Below are 19,878 nucleotides of genomic sequence, written 5' to 3'. Positions count from 1 at the left end.
AGAGGTCTGTCCTTCACACAAGCCACTAAGGGAAAGACGGAGAGAGTGAGAGCAAGTTGATAAATGTAATAAATGGTAATAAATGATAATAATGCAGCCGTATAATAAATATAGGCCACACTGAGGATTCCACATGGTGGCTTTACATAACAAAGCTGTTTTTCCCCGGCTGAGAGTGACATCTACACTGCCTTAGGCCTCACTGACTCACACACGCATGCATAACACATACACACAAAAGTGCACAAACACATGCAGAACTTGTGTGCATGAACCAGGAGGCTCAGTCAACTGTGGAAAAAAGCAGACTTTTGCATTACTTGGTATTCACACAAGTTCTTTCCACCCTTCTCGCTTCTCCAATTGATGGTGTGATGCCACAGTTGGCACCTCCACCTCTAGCTCCATGCCTTTATCTGAACCTGCATTGTCTTCCTTCCGTTCTTCCTGTCAGGTGCAACCGTGCACAAGCGGAAGCTAGCAGGTTACAGGTAGGCAGTAATCAGGCCTGCAATGAGCAGCAGAGTGACAAGAAGTCAGCAGAAGTGCACGTCTAAAAATATAGCTCCGCTTCCTGCGGGCCGCCTCCGTGTCATTCCTTCACCGTCTGAAGTCGGGTGACTCGCAAGGTCAAGTCAGTCACTTAAATGCCAAATCATTTTTACCCACGCAGAAGGTTGCAGCCACTAATTTGCCAGCTGACAGGGGTGACGGAGGGAAATTAATTAAGGTCATTTTGGAAGCGCGTGCGCTCAAGTTGAAGTGTAACTCATAGCTATTGGCTGAATCTCTATTGAAAGCTCATTTCATCTCGGGACAGTGAGGGGAAGCCGAATGCGGATGGAGTTGCTTAATTGCGGAATGAAATTAAAATGCTTGATTTACACGGTGTGCTTAATTGACAGTGATTTATGTCGAGCATTGTTTGGGAGGGAAGCTGGGGGGAAGAGTTGAAGCCAACTGAGATGATGGGAGACGTGCGAGAGAGAGAGAGAGAGGGGGAGAGCGATGAAGCCAGACCAGGGGGTGGACAGGAAATAAAGAGAGGCCAGATTGAGCCCAAAAAAAGGAGTGCTGACAGGGTGGGGTTGTGCAGAGGACAGTCTGGAGACAATGGCAGTTTTGCACTTTTCAAAGTCCACAGGGACTGAGAAACGAGGGACATAATGATCTGAGGAAGGAACATGACTTATTTACTGGGAGACAGGAAGTGAGAGGAGAAGAGAAAGACAGAAAACAATGAGAGAAGGAGAGAAGCCTTCTCTCAATAAAATTGAGACAGGAGAAGAGTCGAGACAAGAAGGGAAGGTGAGATGACGAGCTGAAAGTAGGCAAGATGAAACGAGAGGAGAGTAAATGAGGAAAGGATACTGCTGATGAGATAACATAAGAAGCGATGAAATAAAGAAAGGAGAGGAGACGAGGACATTAGATATAGGACTAGAGAAAACAAAGACAAAACAAATTAACTAGAGCAGATAAGATGAGGAGAAAAGGGAGAGGAGACAAAATGAGACAAGGAGACCTGATGATAAAAGATGGCATGAGGAGAGGAGAGCAGAGAGAAAAGGAGATTAAATAAAGACGAGAGGAGTCAAGATGAGAAGAGGAGGTGACATAAGAGGAGATGAGCTGAGAGGAGACAAGCGAAGGCCAGCAGTGATAAGACTAGAGAAGAGGAGATAAAATGAAGAAGGGGATCAAGATGAGGTGAGGAGATGAGACAAGAAGAGAAGAACTGAAGAAAGAAGGGGAGACGAGATAAGGACATAGGAGATATGACAAGAGAAGGGGAAATGGACCAAAAGACCTAAAGGAGAACAGATGAGGAGAGAAGAGGAGGTAAACATGAGAAGAGGGGAAGAGCTGAGAGGAGATGAGGTGAGGTGAAATGAGATGGGGAGAGAGGACGAGAAGAAGAAATGAGGAGAAAAAAAAGCACAAGAAAAGCCAAAACCACGGAACTAAAAGAGATGAGATTACATGAGGCGAGAAAAACAGGAGAAAAGGAGAGAACATGAGAGAAAATGAGACAAGAACAGATGAGGTGAGACAGGGAGGCCTGATGAGAGATAAGATGAGAGGAGAGATAGGCAGAGGAAAAGGGACAAGATGAGACGAGGACAGACCAACAGACTTGATGAGATGGAATGAGGTCAGACAAAAAGAGAAGACAAGAGAAGAGGTCAAAGCGAGACAAAGAAAGGAGATAAGCTGAGATAAGTTCTGTAAGTTCTCTGCAGGCACTGATGAAGTCATTGTTGAGGTCATGGTGTGTGTTGTGTGCACGAGGTGATTAATGACCATGTCTCAGTCAGACAGGTGTGTGTTCTCACTCTATACATATGTGTGTGTGTGTGTGTGTGTGGGTGTCATTGAGCCCTGTTAAATATGCATTGCTGAAAATGGCCCCTGCCACTCATTAGTTGTGACAGCCCCAGAAGACCCCTCATCACCAAACGTGTAGTTAGTGTCAAACACCAGTGTTTATTTATTCATTTTTAACTTTCCATTTCCAGATCTATCCCTCATTTAACTGTCTGATCTCACATTCGCTGCCCACACACCTCTGATTGACACCCTCATTATATACATCACTTCTCCACTTTAAATAACCAACATCAGCGCCTATCAAGACATGTAAGTGACCGGTCATGAAATACCTCTCTGTGCATGCTGTAATAGGAGTAAAATACATTTTTAACTGCTTATTCTTTTTTGGAACACCCACTTACCAAAACACCCAGCACGAGAACAGACAATTCACTGAGAGAAGTTTCTCCCTGACCTAAACTACACTTCACTTTTATAAACTTTTCTTCTCTCCCCATTCTAATCTTTACCTGCAATCCAACTATGGGCGACGGGTATTCTAAACACCAAAACAAAGGTCTCCAAAAACGTTTCTAATTATGTTTGCTGGGATTGCTGTGCCATATCCAGAATTTGATCTGCGTGCGGCACGAGCAGAGAGAGGGCCCATAAATCTTCAGCGAGCTGCGGGCACCTGTATTCTGATTGGCTCCCGTTAGGATAACAAATTGGCCTTGGAGCGCAGCTGAGAATTTAAATCTGCCCCACACAGATACCTTGGCAACCACTGATGAATTCTGAGAGAGAGAGAGAAAGAGGGGGGTGGAAGAATAGAGGGAAAGAAAGAAAAGAGGTAGAGAAGCAGAGTTTTGCATTGTTCACTTCTCAGCCTGAGCTCAGGAATTCAAACTATTTTTTTTAAGACAATTTTCCTGCTTTTATTCTCCCTTAAAAGCTGCATGTATGGCCTAAAATTGTGCAACAATTCTCCTTCGCTCTTTTTCTGAATTTGCATGAATGAAATAGCAGAACTTGCCACATAATGTGCAATAAAGACCAATTACAATTCAGTATGCAAATTATATCATGGCATCATTAAGGTGCGGTCACATTTATCACTAAATGTTCAGAGACAAAATCCAATGATTTCAATAGCAATCCACGTGATTGAGAATTTTGTGCGCTGGGGAAAGAAAATTTCAACAATATTTTAACAAATTGGTCGGCACCAATAGCCTCGTGGGCAGTGCGCTGACATATATCGCTGTTGCGCTTCGGGCGACCCGAGTTTGAGTCCCGGCTTGTGGACCTTTCCTGATCCCGTCCCCCTCTCTCTCTCCCACTTCGCTTCCTGTTTACCTACTGTCCTATCATAATAAATCTTAAAAAAAAAAAAAAAAAAATTCGAACACACCTTTATTGTCTGTGAGATTCTTCATCCGAATGATGTTTAGGGGAGCGCGGGGTCAGTTGTAACACGCATGGTTTAAAACTTTCCACACATGCCAGGCTGATGAAACTTAGTGTATTTACTAGTTGCCATATCAACATTATTTAGAGAAAAAATTACGCCAAAATTTAAAAAAAAATTGGATATCACTGAACATTTATTTAACCATAGCAAAAGTACATTTCTTACTTAAGTTTATTTTTCATCTGTTTTTTTGTTTATTTAAAATAAGACAAATCTGATATTATTTTAATCTTATATCTGTTATTTAACAGCTGATATAGTTCTTTAATGCTGATATAACCAGCAGAAGATACGAGCCGCGGTTTAAATCCCAGTTGGGCAGGCGGCCACGTTGTAACATTGCGTTACAATGAGCCCCTATTAGAAATATGCTATTATATTCTATACTTTTATGAATTCTTTTGAGAAACCAAGAGAAAAGGGTGAATAATGACTTAGAGTCAATGTTCAGAAATTATTCATCGCCACAATTATGTTTTGAACTATGCTGTTCAGCTGTATTTAGCAATGTGTTTGTTGTCAAACTCAAAAATTAGCATATTTTTAATGATTAAAAATGCCATTATTTTATTTAAAAAAGTTAATAATTGTATTTTATTGACAAAATATTTTAGTTTGTGATGGATATTTTTGTTTGATTATATCAGATAACATTTTCAGCTGTCATTTGGTCATGTTACATTGTGCCCCTTGCATGTTACCATGTACCTCACCTACGGGGCATGTTGTCACATTTCACTTCCATTCTTTCGGGGTAAATCAAGAAAAAAGTATACACTGTATTAATGAAACAAAACCACATATTTGTACTAGACGTGTGAAATTAATGTGGGAAAAAATAAATACTCTCAACCCCAAGTGGATTTACACAAACTGAGACAGTCAAAAAGCGTTAGGTTGTGCACCGCTCTCTCCTACTTAATGTGTACTTAAACGCATAAATGTACTTACACTTCACGCTGTAATCTGCCATCTACTGTATGGATTTTACAAGAATAGTCTTGTCTAAAATGAAAGACTTCATCCTTTTTTTATATGCAATTTTACAAATATTTTATGGTTGACAAGAAAATGTCACTTTAAATATACCTTATGTGTTGCTATTGCCACATGCATGTTCTTTTTTGGTTTAATTATAGTTCCTTTTTCTCATTTTCCTGCCACTAGTTTGTTTCTATACTTACTGATTTGAATTACACACCTGTTTCACTTTCTGTTAATTAGCTGCACGTGTGTATTTACGCCCTCAGTTCATTCAGTTCTTTGTTTTGTGCTGTCTAAGTTAAACATGGTAATTTTGCTAAGCTTTCTCCAGTAATCTTCAGCATGTATTTTGTTGGATTTTTTGATTAAATACGTTTTTTTGATAAAATCTCCATCATCGTTCATTTTAATACGGACACAGCCTGACAGCTACTAGCTTTAGGAAATTTAGCCACTCCCTTAGCAGTCAGAAGTATGTGAAATAGGATAGTTTTAAGTCAATGTTCATGTTAAATATTGAATGAACTTCAAATAAAGATACAGAGCACACCTACCACGTACCGTGTACCTTTACAGTGTCACATTTACAGTATAAATGTGAAATAATCTGAAATGCAACAAAAGTATGAATGTATTAAGCGGTTTGAGCTGAAAAGTGTGAGGGAATAAAAAGCATGAGTGAGACTGCAAGTGCCATAATTAAACATTCATAAGAATCCTCTGAGGTCAAAAATTACATCACCCATAACTAATGGAGGTGAAATGATGCGGAATGGATGCTACAACATCAAACGTAGAAATAACCGCAAAGACATCTGGTTCAAAGAGTTCACGGACCTGTGAATGTGTGCGCAGCATTTCACACAACTCAAATTGAATCTCTGATATCTGCACAAACAGACAAATCAAATTCTCTCATGGCTCACGGACCCAAGCTGCACTTTAAGAAGTTGACACAGGACCCTGCTACGACGACACTCGAAAACAAACACCAGCCAGGCCGCAACGACAACACACACCGCCAAAATGCTGTGCATGTGAATGCGCTCCTCCTCTTCGGCTCAATTGTGATAGTGCGACCTGCTCGGGAATCTAATTTGAGTGTGCACGAGTCTGTATGGAAGGGGAAGAGAGCAGCTTGCGCGTCCTGAGATGAGAGTAAAATTGAAGCAGGCATCAGCTGGTGAAGAGGCCTCACTCTATGATTGGAAATAAGCCTTTACAGGACCGGGCCATCTTCAGTCATTTATGCTGCCGAAAACCGATTCCACCCTCCTCCTTGTTTTCCGATCTTTCCCTCAGCCGAAGCAATCTCTCGGATCCCCCAACCCCTCCTCTACCCCTCTCCCTTCCTCTACCTGTCTGACAACTGCATACTTTGGCAATCAATCTTCCGGTACTGGCAGCTGTGCAGGCACCTCTCAGAGAAAGGTTTGGTTTTCTACTTTAGCAGGAAAGGCCTGACCTATAAAATAACATCATTTACATAGAGAACACACACACAGAGCTGTGTGTTCCTCTCTAAATGGCTCAAGGTGTTAATCTGTAGGTGGAATATTCAGGGTAATCAATCTAAACCTCTATAAAAGTCACCCACATGCACAGAAAAAACAGGCATGACCTCCAATTCCAAAAAGAAAGAAAAATATTCTTTGCTTTTAAATGTCATGTTACTCACTCATGTTAGTCACAAGAGCATTCGGATGGCCACTCAGAGAGATTATATTCACATACGTCTCTCATTTTGTCTAACCTTCTATAGTCAGCAACCTTAGACACAAAGTCATAATGACTGATGTAAGAGATTGCTGTTAAATGTAGTTGTTTATTGTTAGAAATGTACAGTTTAGGTGTCTTTTTCAGTAATTCTCATCACAGTCTGATTTAGGACAGTGTGTACGGGGCGTACACACGGAGACGCTTTTAGATGTAGGTATATGTAAAAATGTTGTATTGTATCGCCATTTCGTCCAGACGGATCCAGCGTTTTGGGAGCCTGAAACTTATTTTTTAATTTCCCAGAGTGGATAAATCTGAAAGTAAACTTATCTATTCAGGTTTTTCGTCACAATATCATCAAACACAATGTGCGCATTTTATATTAAAGGGCACCTATTATACAAATAAAGGGCATTATTACATGGTGTTTGAACATAAATGTGTGTTGGCAGTGTGTGTACACAACCACCCTATAATGGTAAAAATCCACCCACTCCTTTTTTTAATCCCCATAAATCATAATCAGTGTCTCAGAACAAGCAGATTCCTGGCAAAGTGACGTCACATTTACCAGGCCCCGCCCACGAGTGTTGATTGACACTGCCGTATTAGTATAAACCCCGCCCTCAGAGAGCTGTACAATGTCCGCCATGTTTATCTCCTGCCAGAGCATTTAACAACAGCATTCAAGAAAGAAATGTGTTCTTAATAAAGCTACTAAAGTTCATTCAGTCAAGAGCAGTGAGTGATCTTCTGTTTATCTTATGTTGTTTGATTCATATTAAAAGCAGATATAGCAGTAGGTGGGCTACTGTATATTACACTGCTTTCACTTTAATACACAGATCTAATACACACACAGGATTTCTGTACTTGCTGCATATGTGCACATACCAACTGTTTTCATGCGAACTGTGTTTCTGACATAAACTTGTGTGCATTTGATAGTTTATTCGCAATAACACATGAAAGAGAACTTGTCTAGTTTAATATCCTACTTACGGACATCCAGCTCTCTGTGCACATGCGTCGGGAGTGTGTGCTCAAGTTGAGAGCGATTGAGAGCGATAAGGCTTTAAAACGCATGCAGATGACAATATTTCATGATGATGAAGAACTGCAATGTCACGTGAGTGTGTCCGTGACCAAACGATGATCATAACCAGATGTATCATGTTTCAGTTTTCATTTGCGTGTTCATGAGCTGTGAAGGCTCTGCCCTCTGGGGTGGGGAGCAGCAGCTCATTTGCATTTAAAGGAGACACACACAAAACAGCTCATTTTTCTCAAACCCAAAAAATTGGCATTTCCAAAATGGTATATTAAATGATCTGTTAGGAATTTTGATCAGACACTTCACAGACACGCTCTGGGGACACCTGAGACTTATATTACATCTTGTAAAAAGGGGCATAATAGGTGCCCTTTAAAGCATACTGGATTTTAAATAAAAATTTTAGGTAGGGTGGGTTTTTTAGATATTATTGTAATGAGAAAATGAAAAGGAGACACTACCTGAGAGAGTACTTACAAAAAAGTACTGAAGGGAAAATTAACCATTCATCAACAATTTGTCAACAAAAAAAGTAACTAGAATAGTGCAGACAATAAGGAACTATTTGGCTGCTGTTGCATCATAAGGCTGGAGATTTTCCTCCAAACTTTCTCTCTTTGGTTTATAAAACTGCAGAGGTGGATTTAGTCAGTGTTTTTCTCCTATAGAGGGAGAGGTAGGCAGTGTGTGAAAATGCTCTCTCTCTGTTACTGTTGATACAGAAATAAAAATAGGCCTATTAACTTTAGTGTGTCGGCTTAGTGCTGTGTGACCCAGAGGCGAGAGGAGATGAGACTCTCCCAGCCTCCATCTCTGCACACTGAGGAACAGAGCATCTATCTGTCCATGTGACATTCTGTGCTATTTACACAGCTGAACACATCTCTGATCTATTCGGCTACTTAATGTGCTGGATCCCATTTAAGCACAATATGGCATCTAGCTTTTTTATTGCATATTTCATTTCATTTCAAATTACCTTTTACATTCTTAAAGGGGTCATTATTTCCCCCCTCAAGCCAACTTATAACAATAGTCAAGGTTTTTGCACCAAAAACAGCTTAATTTAGTTTCACATGAACATTTTTCACCAATCATCTGGCCCTTAAGGGACATTTACCCTGACAGTTGTTTGCAGAATAAAATAAAAACAAGCAACTGGAAAGTCATTTATTTTCAATGAAAGTTAGCAATTTTAGGGCAAAACTGAACTGGAGACCTCCAGAGCTAAAATAGCTGACAGCCTGAATGTTGAATCAAAATTAAAAGGCTTTTGCTACTATATCTACTGTTCTACAAAATTAAAAGTTTTTTGCAGCATTATTTTAGAATAGGAAGAGGAATAAATAATAATAAAAAAATCAAACTTTTTGAGGACAAAATACAAACATGACAAAAATATCATTAGTAATATATAAACTATACTGTATGTTTAAACACAAAATTGAATGCTTTTAATATAGTTATATGTACATTTTTATATTTAATGTCTATTCTAGAAATATAAACATAATATTACATCTTGACTTTGTCGAGTTTATTCTCAAAACAAAATACCTTTAATCTTGGGGAAAATGGTTTATTCTTTTATTTATTTATTTTTACAAGTGCATTAAAAAATATATTATTATATATTTGTCATTCTATAGTATTTTAAAGGGACGGTTCACCAAAAAATGAAAAGTCAGCCATCATTTTAACAGATCATGTCACCCCAATGTCCATATACTATTTATTCATTTATTTTTATTTTTTATTTTTTTTCAGCAATACAAAAGATCCTAAAATATAGAACAACATTAAGGTGGGTAAATAATGACAGCATTTTTATTTTATTTTAAATAAAACATAAATAAAATCTATTTCCCTGTGGATCACTGTGGAACACTTAAAAATGAAATGAACAAGCACTTGCATGATTCCACTGAGAAGGCCCACAAACCCGCCTGTTGCCCAGGACTAGTGTGTGTGATTCTGGGCAATGCCAGCAAAGATCCTGGGTGGTCTGCTGGTGCTCCAATCTGTACTTGTGAGTTCTCTCGCCACACTTCAAAGCCTCCGCAAATGCAATGAGTAATGCAGTTAATGAATGTGAATATATTGTAAATGAGTTTGTGAATTACATGTGCGTGTGTGTGTGACAGGTGGCCCATCTGCATTGACAGAACCCCAATTAAAAAGCTGCAGTGAGAGGGGCGGGGACTCCTAGCAGGGGAATGGGGAGAGGGGCCAGAGTTTGGGCCGGCTTCCTGGCTTGGTGAGGTTTGGATTGGTGTGGGGAGTGCGGTTCTGTCTCAGCAGATGGCAGGCTTAGTGCTGCTGGGTAGTCCTGATGGCTTCAGTACAGGAGCCCATTCTAACACACCTGAGCATTCACGATTCAATGCCGAATGTCGGCCCTTCATTTTAAGATTGCTTCATAATTTTGTGTGCAAATGAGGAAGGATTGTGAGATAATTATCCAGTGCCAGTTAGCTGTCTAAATATTACCCAGGCATAAAGCCGATAGATATTACACACATTGGCAACTTTCAGTGATTTATGACGACAGCGCAGAGAACCGACGGAAATAATGCAATGCTGGAACCCACGGGAGTCCTGACAGTAGTACTTTAAGAAAAATATCATAATTTGTCACCTGTCAGGGTTAGTGCTGCTTAAAGGGTAAGTTCACCCCAAAAATTTACCCTTAAGTTGTTACAAACCTGTTTGAATTTCTTTCTTCTGCTGAACACCACAAAAGATATTTTGAAGAATATGGGTAACCGAACAGTCGATGGGCCTTCATAGTATGGAGAGAAAAAATTACTATGGAAGTCAATGGCCATTAACTGTTTGGTTACTGACATTCTTCAAAATAGTGGAAAGAGAAGAATTAGAAATTAGAAGAATAGTGGAAATTAGAAGAAATTCATACAGGTTTGGAACAACTTGAGGGTGAGTAAATGATGACAGAATTTTTGGGTGAACTATCTCTTTAATATAGGAGAGGTTTAATATGAAACAACAGGCTTTACAGAACGATGTTTTGTAATCTTTAATTCATTAATTTAATCTAGTATCTCATTCAACAGCCCCACAGCATAAACTATTTTAATGTATGACATGGAAGCAAAGAAGAGTGCCTTCAAATCCTTTAATGCACAGTTAGCCGTGGCTTAACCCGCTTATACCATGGACATTTACCCACATTGGTGTTGTAGCGCTAAATTTGACTGGAAGGGTCAAATATTTTTTCAGCTATATGACTCATTAGATCTAACATTTGGTTTGCTTTAAATTAGACACAGATAAAGTGCGGTACGGTTACATATATTTTACAGAATTATAACATTTATTTGTATTAATTAGTCTATTGAGAATGACAGAGAGTGAGATGTGTGTTTGAATGACCTGCGTCTGTGCAGTGCTCTCTACTAGCAAGGAAGCTGTGAGTTTAATTACTTCAAAAACAGCAATGTTACACCTCCTCCTTGCTGAGTAACATAATATAGCGATTCAGTAGCGAAGCTAATTTATTAATGAACATCATGGGGCAGTGATGATGTCAAGTTTCTATGCTCCTGAATGTTTCTGTTTCTGTATATGGGACCCGTGCTGGCAAAAGGAGTCAGAATGCGCACAGGATTATTTCGAGCTAAATATGAAAGTGAAAAGATAAAAATATTGATTTCGGTCAGTTTTGAGGTTTTCACAAAAATGAGTTCATTAAGCCCTCGTCTAGCGATCACAATGCTCCAAATAGCAATTAAACATCTAAAAGTATCTTTATTTGTACGTTTTTGGAGAGGAGTATCTTTCCTTTGTCCATGAAAACAATCTTACTTGCGCTGACTGACAGATCCGACACATGCGCACTAAGACGCCTCAGACAGCGCGCGGTCCTGATATACACATATACAGAATTGTTGTATTTCAAAATATCTTTCTTGGCGAGTATTCGCGTGAACATGATCTGTTATGTCTTTTGTGAATGTTTGGTTAACTGTTGGGGAAAAACATCTGATGTGTGACATTATTTTAGACCCGTGTAGTACAGTAGGTCTTAATATATAGTCATTTCATTAGGCTAATGTTAATCAAACTCAGTAATTTTTTTGTCCGATTCAAACAAATTATACATCATTTTTAATAGAGAATGGGAAAATAACAATTGTTCAGTTTTGAAAATTTGCTCATTGTGACTCATTTTGCAGCACAGTTCACATATATTAAATATATAAATGATGAATTATATTATAAGATGTAGCATTAATTAAAATTCTGTGAAATGTGAAAACTAATTAAATATGACACAAATTGTTTTTTTTTTTTTAATGAAACAACATGAAACATGGTGTGAAATAAAGCATATGAGCATAAACTATATGAAATAAAGAAGCTCATTTATGAATATCTTACTTCTAAACATGCTTAAGAATTAGTTTTATCAGGGTCAGGAAAAAACATAACACTAGATTTGCTGCACTGTAATTACATTCTAGTTACTCCGTAACTCTTTATCATTCTTTCCACTGTTCATTGAGAACCAGGGTTTTCAACCTTCAGGGGTCCCTGAGGGTACTCCAGGGGGTCCATGCCGAAAATAAAACAAATATAAAGAGCTTAATTTTTCATGGCATTTCTATTAACAATTTTCGAAATAAAGACATATTTGCATTTTATAATAATTTTAATGTTCTTAATGAATTTTATTATAAAGTGTTATAGAGAATATTTGCATTTTAATACTGGTCTCTATTTTGGCTGAGAGTCTGGCTTGGGGGGGCCTTTAAGATCTGTAAAGATTGAAAACCCCTGACGTAGACCACAGGAAACGTCTGCTGGGTGAATTCTCATGAGGAAGGTGCCGGTGGGCGTGTCCACATAATCACCAGCAAAAGTAAACCAATCAAACACAGCGGACAATTAACGCTGGAGGTCACAGGCATATTGTCAATGTATGTGTGCTTTACAAACCCTGAACTGAACAAAACTTTCCAATCCTGCACACAATGGCATCAGCAGTCCCAAAGCATTCATGTCTGTTGGATGTTGGATGGCCCATGCTGACATACAGGACAGCTCTGCTTTAATTACAGCCAGTCAGGAACCTGCACTTCCAACAGGCCTGAGACCTGTCCTGGTGAATTAAACATGCAGCCAAGCCTCATGAATAGTGCATGCAGGCATGCTACCGCTCTGATCTGGAAACAGAGGAGGTGACCCTCTGCCCAGCAGGAGAAACATACAGAGAAAGAGAGAGACAGAAAGAGAACGGAGAAAGAGAGAGATGTGTGTGCACGTGTGTGTGTGTGTGTGTGTGTGTGTGTGTGTGTGTGTGTGTATGTGTGTGTGTGTGTGTGTGTGTGTGTGTGTGTGTGTGTGTGTGTGTGTGTGTGTGTGAATGGGGGAAAGCTGAGCCACAGGGGTGAGTGTGTATGCATGAGAGACAGAGCATTTGTATTTGAGGGAACTATGAATGCTAATACCATAAAAGCTGTGCATGCATAATACAGTGTATGTGTGTGATCTGTAAGCACACAGTTCTGTATGTTTGTTTGAAAACTTACTAAGCATGAAAGTCACACAATAATAATACTATATATTCTCTAAGGACAGAAATAAAGAGAAATATGTTAAAAAAAGACTAGCTCTGATATGCACTACCATTCAAAAGTTTAAATTTTGTGAAAGAATTGGCTATTTTATTCAGCCAGGAGAAATTAAATTGATTAAAAAAAAAGACAGTTAACATTCATAAAGTTGCACACAAGGTTACAAACACAGAAACCCAACGCGTATTTGTATGTGTGTACTGGTTTGACCAACATTATGAGGTCCTTATATTGTGGTGTGTGTTCAGGTTTCAGGCCATGCCCCCTACATATAAGGACAAGCCGATGTATTGTTATACATATATATATATATATATATATATATATATATATATATATATATATATATATATATATATATATATATATATATATATATATATATATATATATATATATATATATATATATATATATATATATATATATATATATATATATTTTATCTTATCATTTTACAATATCCATCAATAAATGAAGAACTAGGTATTGTTTTCAAATTAGTTTCTATATTTGAAAATAATAAAATATTAACCTATTTACTAGAATATTACAAAATTAATTGCAGAAATAGGTAAAAACAAATATATAATTTACAATGATTAGCCTGTCAAAATACTTAAATTGCTTCCATCCAACTAATAACACTCCTAGATTTTTAATAAAAAACATTTCTTTGGATTGAGACAGGATTTCTGTCACATCGTACTCAATAATCTTGCACCCTGGGGGAAGAAAGAGATTGTTTTGTCAGAATTAGGATATAACCTGCTATTTAAAGGCAATTTTCTGCAGGAAATGTCTGTGTGACAGTGAAGTTTCCTGAATGCAAAACTGTCATTTATTTCCATTTATAAAACAAAACAGATACATCTGGTTCTCCAATCAGACAGGAAACTTTTAACAGTGATGATATAAAATAATTTATAAAAAAAAAAAGATACTTATATTGTGTCTAAAATGTAAGTTAATCATTGTTCATTTCTTGTTCATGCAGATTTGTTTTGTGCAAAAAGTGGCCGCTGACCTGGTCTTCAATGGGACGTGACAGTTGATTGTAAGTTAATCATACCGTTTTGTTTCATGCAAAAAGTTGCCATTGACCTGGTCTTCAATGGGACGTTGCTGTTGATTGTAAGTTAATCATTGTTCATTTCTTGTTTATACAGATTTGTTTTGTGCAAAAAGTAGCCACTGACCTGGTCTCCAATGGGACGTTGCTGTTGAGTACCCAGCTGTCCTGCAGCTGCACTGACTCGGGCGTGGTGGGCCCGTCGCCCGGGGCGGACGGAGGGACGTGGATGGGGTTGCGTCGGCCACTCAGCGTGTTGCGGTTGAGGGAGTTGGCAGAGGACTGGTGGTGTGACAGCGTCTGGTGGTTGTGCGGTGGAGGGATGGGCGGCCGCAGGGTGGACTGGCTGTGATGGTTTGGAGCTCCTGGGGAAAAAAAATGATTGCAAAATCCTTTTATCAGTCTGTCAATCAATTATCAATTGGCATTGTCAAAAACTGTGTTAAGCGATGCAGGAAATGCAAACAGAATAACAGCACTGTGAGGGTGAAGTGCAATCAGAATAAACATCAAATCAGGGACGAAAGGACGCTCTCGGTGATGACAGCCTGCCAAAGCTGTTTGTGTTGTTATTCTTTCCTTCCAAATGCACATGCAGACGTTCCGAGGCGGCAGGAAGCCCCTAAAACACTCAACCACCCAGCTTGTTAAGACACTTGTCAGACAGGAAACTCCTGTCTTCACTTTTTAAGCTGTGCCAGCGTTGCTGGATGCTGCGTTTTTGTACCTCATGAAGCAGCATTAATTGACATTGTTTGGCTCAGTGTAATCCTTAATGCATCCTGAATTCGGTGCATGAATCTGCAGGAAGCACCGGCTTTGACTCTTTTACCGTGAAACACTTTGTACCTGGACACGGCTGGCTCTTCACTTCAGGGCTGCTTTGTAAGAGGTAACCTGTGGTGCTTGGAAATCGTCTAGCATGTAATTTTAAAACAAAAAGAAAACAAATCTCTCTCTATCATATTACATTTATAACTCTTGTCTATCAGAGGAAACCGAAAGATAGAGCGGGGAGGAGGAGGCGGCCAGACAAGAAGCATCAAACATGCTCTTAATAATGCTTTCCCATGAAACACGGAGTAGTGCAATAAAGATGAACCTCCCAATCCAAGTTTTCTTCCCACCAGCACCCAAAACCATTTCCCTTTCCTCAGCTTGCCCATCTCATGCTTGTTGATCCATGACAGTTGCCTGAAAGCGAGCTGCATGGCCTGATCCCTTGTCTATGGCTGTCAGGAGTCTGATCAGTATGAGCAGATGGGCTAAAATAATACATGAATCAGGCCTAGCCTCGCAGGCTTACTAAAAGTGCTGTGGCTGGTACCGGATGGTAATACCATGGTATTTTAATATGGTAATCAAAGTATCATGGTACTTTTCTTCCTCCATAACCACCATAGACATTGAGGGGGACAAATTTCAATATTTCCAATTTTTGCACTGCTCTCCAGCACTCCATTACACAGCGCTCTGTATGTTGTTGTTAGGATGACAAAAAGGCTTAAAAGTTACATTTTTAGTCTGGTCTGCCTCAACGGTCTAATTTGACATCAATATCAAAATGATTGAGATAGCCAATCAAATCGAAGTAGGCAGAGTTTACCGGTCACAGAAGCAGAGCGCAAATTCCGGTGCAAAGCGTCAGTTTAACGTTGAAAGAAAGTGAGGTAAGCAAAACATTTAATACATGTGAATTGTTTTGTGATAGAAGTTAAACGACCAGCAGTAACATCCGGTGACGCAAACTACTCAGCTAAATTTTTTTGCTAAAATATGTCCATTTTTAATTGAAAATATGCATTTATGTGATTCATGTCGTTTTCGACATTTTAGGCATACAAATAAAAGTACATATGTACATATTGTAATGCAAATTAATACAAATATGATTTACCAACTAGAATTAGACCATCACTGTTTCTATAAGCTTTATAAAAAATTGCCTCTAAATAACTGTCGCTAAAAAAAATGGTAAACCATTTTGCAAATAGTTAAAAAACTTTCCAGGCCCTGGGTTTAATTTTGAACACAATAATTAATAAATATAATTGCTCACTCTCAAATTTAAATAGAATGCCCTTTAGCTATGCAATGAGATTCATTTCTTATTGTGTACACAGAAAAGAGATTTGTAGCAAGCTCCTATTCATTAATGATGTAGCCAAAGACTTTTGTGTTTTCTGTTTGCTTGACCCCCGTTTAAATCTGCGTTAGTAAAAAAGCCTCTTGTGTTCTCTCTCCTCTTATCCCTTTCTTCTCTTTTTAAATACGAGAACGTACATGTGCCAAGGACTACGAGAGAAGGACGTGTATATGTGGGGGATTAAATTCATGAAGTGTATAGACAAACGGAACGTCCAGTGTGTGCGTGCGTGCGCGCGCGCGTGTGTGTGTGAATAGAGTGGATCAGTGCTGGCCTGGCCATGTAATCTGCTGTTTCTCGCTGTATTACAATAGCAACAGAGCTGGATCAAACATGGAATAAGCGTAAAGCCGATCCCTGAGTGCTGGGAATTGGGAGTGATCCTGGTGCTCAGGCACAGTGGGGTGGGTGATGGGGTCTGACCCCCTGTCTAAAGATCATGCAGGGCTGATCTGAGCTCAGAGGCCCTGTGGCTCTATCTAGGGGTGACACGCTCTGATGACCCAAACTCAGATCTGTGATCAGTGAGTGCTAATGGGTAAAATATATTGTCAAAAATGTCTCAAAAGAAGATGGAAAAAATGCCATACAGTGAATGTCAAATAGTCCAGTGTTGTTTCAGTTTTTGGAGGAAAACAAACAAAGAATTGAAACATTGCATAACATATATTGTGCTCTACAAAGGAAAGAAAGTCAGTAAGTTATGTAAATTATGTTAATTATGATAATATTGTCATTTTTGAGTGAAACGTCCTTTTAAGTGGATCTAAGCAATGATAAATAAGATAATAAAGAGAAAAAAATGAGAGAAATTATATAAATCAAGTAGTAGTAGTACTACTACTATTACTACTACTAATAATAATACTTCAGATCAACTTAAACAATTAGTATTTATCAACTAACAAACTAACTAACTAAATATTCAGGCATTAAAATATTCTGAATATTAAAGAAAAAAAATTAAATAGTATTTCCTGCATTTTAGGTTATGATAGTTGCCGCTTAATATTCATGGTCAAATAGTTTGACAGATTTTATACACTGGCAGCTCAGCAACAGGTATAATATGTATTTTTAGAGTTGAATAAATTTGCTTTGACATAAAATGCACCTGCCACATAGAAAACTTATTCTGACATGGACAACCATGAAAAAAAAAAAAATAAATCATACAAAACACACTTTTATCGTAACGTCAAAATTTGTACTTTCTAGATTAAGGGAGTGACTCACTGACACATCTTACCCCACTCTCTCCTATATTCCGTTCATCCCAGGTCTGCAGAATATAACTATAAAAGTGATTCTGCAGCGCTAAGGGGGAATAAAGTTTAGCTCCTGTCTCTCATTAGCTCTATATGGTGTGCTGGAAATAGGTCTGGACATTGTTAACTACTGTTTAAGGGTGCGTTTGTTTGTAACACTATGCATGGCTGTCTGAGGTCACAAGATGAATGCCTCCTCTTCTCTAGAGGCATGATGATGGTAAAAGTCCTCGTCAGCATGCTGCTATAACAGTGAATGTGGGAGACGTGGCCTGATTTTGGGCCCAGGTGCAGGGTAAGGGAGGGCAGTGTACAGATGTTCAATGTGGAGGGAGGGGGGTGACCCCTTAACCTGAGAGAGACATTTAGCATCTGCCAATACACACTCAAACACTCTCCTGAGGATGTGTACACACACACACTCACACACACACACACACACACACACACACACACACACACACACACACACACACACACACACACACACACACACACACACACACACACACACACACACACACACACACACATAAATATGCATTAGTACAAACGTTTAAGGACAGCAAAATAATTAACTTGGGGAGTAACTACATATGAATATTTTACACATACACTACCGTTCAAAAGTTTGTGGTCGGTTTGATATTTTTTATACTTTTGAAAAATTATGCCCACTGAGGCTGTATTAAAGCTACACTATGTAACTTTTCCGTCCACTAGAGGTCGCCTGTTCAAAACAAAGGCGTAGTTTGATGACGGCACGTTTGAGCGCAGAATCTCGGGACATGTGGTCTTCACCTCACAGCCGGTGGAAAACAGTCAGGATAGGACTCGGGCAGAAATCATGTTCATGGATGCGATTATTAACATTACTGTAGTCTGAAGTAGAGCAGGAGCGAGTGTTGTGGAGCTGAGCAAGGCCGCAGGAGCGATTGAAGAGCGGGACTGTTATTATGGCATAGTCGCTGGCGGGACTTTTATTATGACACGGTTGCCGGCGCTACTTCCTCTTTTCCAGTCATGAGTCTGAGGTAACCCAACTCTGTTTATCGTATTAGATATATCTGAGTGTGTTGAAAAGGAAGTTATGACGTTCGCTCGGCGGCTGCTATGACACTTGTTCACAATGCAATGAGAGTAAAGTGTTTCACTGAATAAAACCGGAGACCGAGGGTGATGCAGATATGACGCAATCGACAGGCGACTCCCTCATACGCATAGCTCACACGTCCCGGTTCCTTGGTTAAAAGAGCAATTTTCTCACGATTTACAAATAGTTTAAAACATTTGGGATATTCTAAGTACTCAACTGAACAAAATATATAACACTGGCCTAGTGGTTTCTGGATATTTTACTGCAAAAATCCTACATAGTTCACCTTTAATTTGATCAAAAATACAGTAAAAACAGCAACATTGTAAAATATTACAATTTAAATGTTTAATATATTTAAAAATTTAATTTATTACTGTGATATGAATGTTGAAAACAGTGCTGCTTAATATTTTTGTGAAAACTGAGATACACGTTTTCACGATTCTTTGTCTTTGCTGTATACAAGTATTAATTTACTTCCAAAAAAAGAGATCTTACTGACGCCAAACTTTTGAATGGTAGTGTACACAACAGAACTGTTCACATGTCGTATCCAACATCTGTAACTCTTAGTCAACTTAGATAAATGCCAGTCAATGTATCGAGTATGCTCATTTTATTGTTTACTATGACAACAGCGCTACTAAACAAGCAACAAGGCAAATTAGGGGTCAAACCACTCCAAGTTGTCAAGAGGACATTTTTATGAATCACAGATGCACAAGCTGAATTGAGCCCCTGCTTCTGTCTGTCCATTGTTTTTTTCCACCGCTTCAAATATTCAAGGTTAAATAACAGCATATTCAGTCGTTCTTCACAATTTCCTTTGTGATTTTAGCTGCACAACTAGCTTAAAAAAAGAAGAAAAAAGAGAAAAGAATTTGTTTGCCCATTGCAAAAAAAACAACAAATGCTAAAGTCACTTGTGGTCGAGGCGAAACGCTGTAGGCTCCCCCGTCAGCCCTTCCCAGACTGATGAAAAGGTTGTTTTCATATTCATGAAGAAGCATTCTTCATTCGTAAACCTCTGCACGCATCATCAACTTTTATCCCGCGTCGACTATGAAATGGCTGCGTAGAGGCTCTGTGTGTGTGTGAGGGTAAAAATTCACACCCGCAGCGCACAGTAATCGCTGTCCTTTTCACTCTCGA

At 38.9% G+C, this 19,878-nt stretch overlaps 1 protein-coding gene across 1 annotated transcript in view; it reads right to left on the bottom strand.

Moving 5' to 3' along the window:
* Positions 1-19,878, bottom strand: part of tenm2a (teneurin transmembrane protein 2a) — a gene marked incomplete at its 5' end in the record, with an annotated part of 338,434 nt that overhangs the window by 85,140 nt on the left and 233,416 nt on the right. The window contains one exon of the mRNA XM_079839762.1: positions 14,341-14,578. Coding sequence (XP_079695888.1) covers positions 14,341-14,578 — 238 coding nt within the window. The remainder of the gene's footprint in view (positions 1-14,340; positions 14,579-19,878) is intronic.

Source organism: Gobio gobio (genome assembly GCF_949357685.1).
Source record: "Gobio gobio genome assembly, chromosome: 16".
Lineage (NCBI taxonomy): Eukaryota > Metazoa > Chordata > Actinopteri > Cypriniformes > Gobionidae > Gobio > Gobio gobio.
Note: the sequence above shows the minus strand (reverse complement) of the source record. Positions and strands in the feature narration are given on the sequence as shown.